This window comes from Condylostylus longicornis, unplaced genomic scaffold (genome assembly GCF_029603195.1).
Source record: "Condylostylus longicornis isolate FDR11 unplaced genomic scaffold, ASM2960319v2 ptg000030l, whole genome shotgun sequence".
Classification (NCBI taxonomy): Eukaryota; Metazoa; Arthropoda; class Insecta; order Diptera; family Dolichopodidae; genus Condylostylus; species Condylostylus longicornis.
Genome location: NW_026577999.1, coordinates 7,325,370 through 7,328,291, shown reverse-complemented (window position 1 = coordinate 7,328,291; position 2,922 = coordinate 7,325,370). Strand labels below are relative to the sequence as shown.

Genomic DNA, 2,922 nt, shown 5'->3' with positions numbered 1-2,922 from the left:
TGTTTTACTTAAATATATACGAGTAGATAAATATATGAAGATTTAAGCGCAGAGCACATTATATTTCTTACATTTTTGTAGCATATTATTTATGTAGTGGTGCAAATGTTATCCGTTATGTTATGGCCTCGCCTTGAAAAGCGTAAATTACTTGATGGTCAATATCACTTATGAGATTAATTCTCGACAATACTCAATACGAAATCTACATATGTACATATGTAAAGATATTTTAGTCTGCTTTCGTCAAATCCAGTGCTTTAGATGTTTTTTGTTTTTTAAACACTGTGGGTCACATCGAATTGATTGCAGACCGAAACTTAAGAGCAATAAATCGCATGTGAAAAAAGCCACCGATGGTTAGTACACATACATATGTATGTATGTATGTTGCATAGTTCCGAAGGTATAAGCACTTATTTATATGCAGAAAAAATCTGGTAGCTCTCTTTCAAACAGGATGTAGCAGGAGAACGAATATATCACTCCTTTCTAATTTTTGGCTGTAACTGATTGGAGAAAGAATCAATTCTGAAACTATTTGCCGCCTTAAGCTAAACACCTGGTATACGAAGATCATATTGGTATGTAAAAATTTAGAAACTTAAATTGTTTGATTCTTTAACAATAAATTACGTGTCGCGAAAAGTATTAATCCGATATGAGGTAATAAAGAGTTTATATAAACGAAAGTTATTAAAATATATATTTAACTATAAAATATAAAATACAAATAAATATAATCATTGTGAATAAAAACTATCAGATACTGATTATTAACGTTGATATTGCTACCAACTTCTTAATAAAAAATACTAAAATATTTGTTTCTTGGAATATTTTGATTTTAAAGAATTATGTCCTAAAGTTAAACAAGCAGGATTTTTTTTCCATGGGCCTGATTCTTCTAATACTGCATGTGGAGAACATCGCCATGGATCATTAGTTTTAATTTGCCAATCCATTAATCGCTTTTCTAAATTTTTTCTAATATCCTTAAATTTAGATTTTCCAGCCAAATTCCATATTTCTTCAGCATCTCGTCTGACATCGTATAATTCCCATTCAGGTCTGTCGTAAAACGACTTCAAATTCTTGAACCAAGGTAAATTTTTCCCAGCCAAAGTAGCATTTAAAATATCTTGAAATGTATCCGATGTATAAAGATCTTGATCAACAGGGAAATAACTTTCATAATTTAAATTGTGAATTAATTTGTATTGTTTAGTACGAATCATTCTCATTGGATAGTTCATGGTAATTTCATGGAAATTTTGACTACCAAAAATTGCTTCATCAGGATCTGGTTTTGGTTCATCTTTGAGTAATGGTAACAACGATTTGCCTGTTAAAGGCACAGCCAAAGACTCGTTATTTTTAAAAACATCTAAAATTGTCGGAAATACATCTAGTAAACTGGACATGGAATAGGTAACTGAATTTCTTCTGGAACCATTTTCTGGTGAATATATAAACATCGGCTCCCTAACACCTGGATCATAAAGATTTGTTCTACCACCTGGAAACGGTGGTCCATTGTCTGAAGTATATATTACTAAAGTTTCATCATCAACTTTTGCTCGTTTTAATTCATTCAGAACTAATCCAACACCTTGATCCAGTCTGGATATTGTCATGTATTGTGCAGATATTTCTTGTTTTACTGCGTCTGTTTGAGGTAAATAATATGGAGCATTTAAATTTCTCCAGTCATAATAAATTGGCTTCCAATCAGGTATAGTACCCATTCCAGTTTCTCCAGAACCCCATCTTTCACAAAATTGGCCATATTGTGGTGTAATATGACCACATCTATGAGGATCATGAAAAGCAACCATTAAAAAAAATGGGTTTGTATTTTGACCATCATTTGTTACATTTTCTAAAAATTCTCTAACAAAAAGTTTTATTTGTGTTATATTACGTCCAACTTGATTAATAGGATGATTCTCCTCAGTTTGTTCATAATCAAAATGAAAATTCTTTTTTGGCCCAACATGTTTCTTACCAACTAAACCAGTTGTAATACCATTTCTTTTAAGAATATTTGGTAATGAATGAATTTTATCAAAAACATTGAAATGATGATATGATTGGTGTAAACCATACATTCCATTTTGATGTGATGGCATTCCGGTCAAAATTTGTGCACGACTCGGAGAACAACTGCTAACAGATGTAAATGCATTATGAAAAATCAACGATTGTTTAGCTAATTTATCTAAATTAGGTGTTTGACAAAATTTGTTTAAATAAGCTCCCATTTCAAATCCTCCATCATCAGCTAAAAAAAAAAAATCATTAATAACATTAATCAAAATCTTTACAGAACATTAAAATTCAATATAGATAACAAAAAATACATTTCATTAACCGGTCTCAATAAATGAAAGTGTTTGTAAAAAATAAAAAGTAAACCGAAAACTTTCTTATTACGAGTACAACTTTCATTTTATGAAATGTTTTGATTAAAAGAGCATAAAACTTAAGTATCTTTTACACAAAATACACAAAATTGAACTTACCCAATAATAATAAAACGTTTTTGATTTTTGAACAGTAACACTGAATTGAAAACAATTCCAAAAATAAAATTATCCATGGTAATATTTTTAAAATCATTTCTAAAATAATTATGCAATTAACAATATAAAATATTTATAAAATTACAATGATCATATAAAATAAAATTAAATGATCAGCTGAGTATCACAACCGAAATAATACTGAAATGAATAACCATCATTACCACGATATTATACAAAAAATTTTCCCGATTTTGAATTTATTTTGTTTTTTTATTTAATCTTCCGATATTGTATAAGGCAAAGTAAGTACTCATTGTATGAGAAAGAGAATTCAATGATAAAAATGTAGATTCGAAGTTATTCATATAAATTCGAACTTATTCAATTACATTAC

At 29.1% G+C, this 2,922-nt stretch overlaps 1 protein-coding gene across 1 annotated transcript; it reads right to left on the bottom strand.

Annotated features, from left to right (window-relative positions):
- Positions 1 to 836: 836 nt before the first annotated feature.
- LOC129608027 (N-sulphoglucosamine sulphohydrolase) lies at positions 837 to 2,689 on the bottom strand (the record flags this gene model as incomplete). Its single annotated transcript, XM_055519329.1, has 2 exons — positions 2,526 to 2,689; positions 837 to 2,284 (listed from the first exon to the last, which is right to left on the bottom strand). Coding segments are annotated over exons 1-2 (1,545 nt in total), but the record flags the coding sequence as incomplete, so codon positions are not given.
- Positions 2,690 to 2,922: the final 233 nt, after the last annotated feature.